We start from the raw sequence: 724 nt of genomic DNA on the forward strand, positions 1-724 counted from the left end.
CCTCCCTCCCCCACGCCCCCAGCCCCGCCAGCCGGCCCCCAAAACCCCTGTGGGAGGCGGGTGCCACCTCCTGGGATGCCAGCAAGCAGGGGATGGTTTCCTTCTTGTGGCAGGGGGGGGGGGGGGCAGCTGGGATTTTGGGGACCCTGGGGGATGAGGTGGCCCCATGATGCTCCCCACTGCCAGCCAGCCACCCCCCACACGTCCCCGTCCCCAGCAGGATGGCCGATTCGGACACCTCGCCAGCCGGCCCCCAAAACCCCTGTGGGAGGCGGGTGCCACCTCCTGGGATGCCAGCAAGCAGGGGATGGTTTCCTTCTCGTGGCTGGGATGGCTGGGCACAGCTGGGATTTTGGGGACCCTGGGGGATGAGGTGGCCCCATGATGCTCCCCACTGCCAGCCAGCCACCCCCCACACGTCCCCGTCCCCAGCAGGATGGCCGATTCGGACACCTACCTGCGCCAGCCCTGGCGCATGGTGCATGGCATCCCCATGGTCAGTGCCTTTGCCCGTGACTGGGAGCGGATCGACACCTTCCAGAGCCGCCCCGAGGACATCGTGGTGGTCACCTTCCCCAAATCTGGTGAGCGTCCCCAGACACCAGAAAGGGGCCATGATTGGGAAGGGAGGCACCAGCCTGCAGCCCCTGTGGGCTGGGACTTGGGGGGTTGCTGAAAGGCAACACCAGTGGATGGGGGCCCTCTGGGGCCCGGGGTGGGGGGC

The 724-nt window shown here is 68.4% G+C and overlaps 1 protein-coding gene across 1 annotated transcript in view; it reads left to right on the plus strand.

The window, feature by feature from the left end:
• Positions 1 to 436: 436 nt before the first annotated feature.
• LOC104135515 (sulfotransferase family cytosolic 1B member 1-like) overlaps positions 437 to 724 on the plus strand; it is a 2,344-nt gene continuing 2,056 nt past the window's right edge. The window contains exon 1 of the mRNA XM_035888896.1: positions 437 to 649. Within this exon, the coding sequence (XP_035744789.1) occupies positions 437 to 649 (213 nt within the window). The remainder of the gene's footprint in view (positions 650 to 724) is intronic.

This window comes from Egretta garzetta, unplaced genomic scaffold (genome assembly GCF_000687185.1).
Source record: "Egretta garzetta isolate BGI_Z169 unplaced genomic scaffold, ASM68718v1 scaffold41, whole genome shotgun sequence".
NCBI lineage: Eukaryota > Metazoa > Chordata > Aves > Pelecaniformes > Ardeidae > Egretta > Egretta garzetta.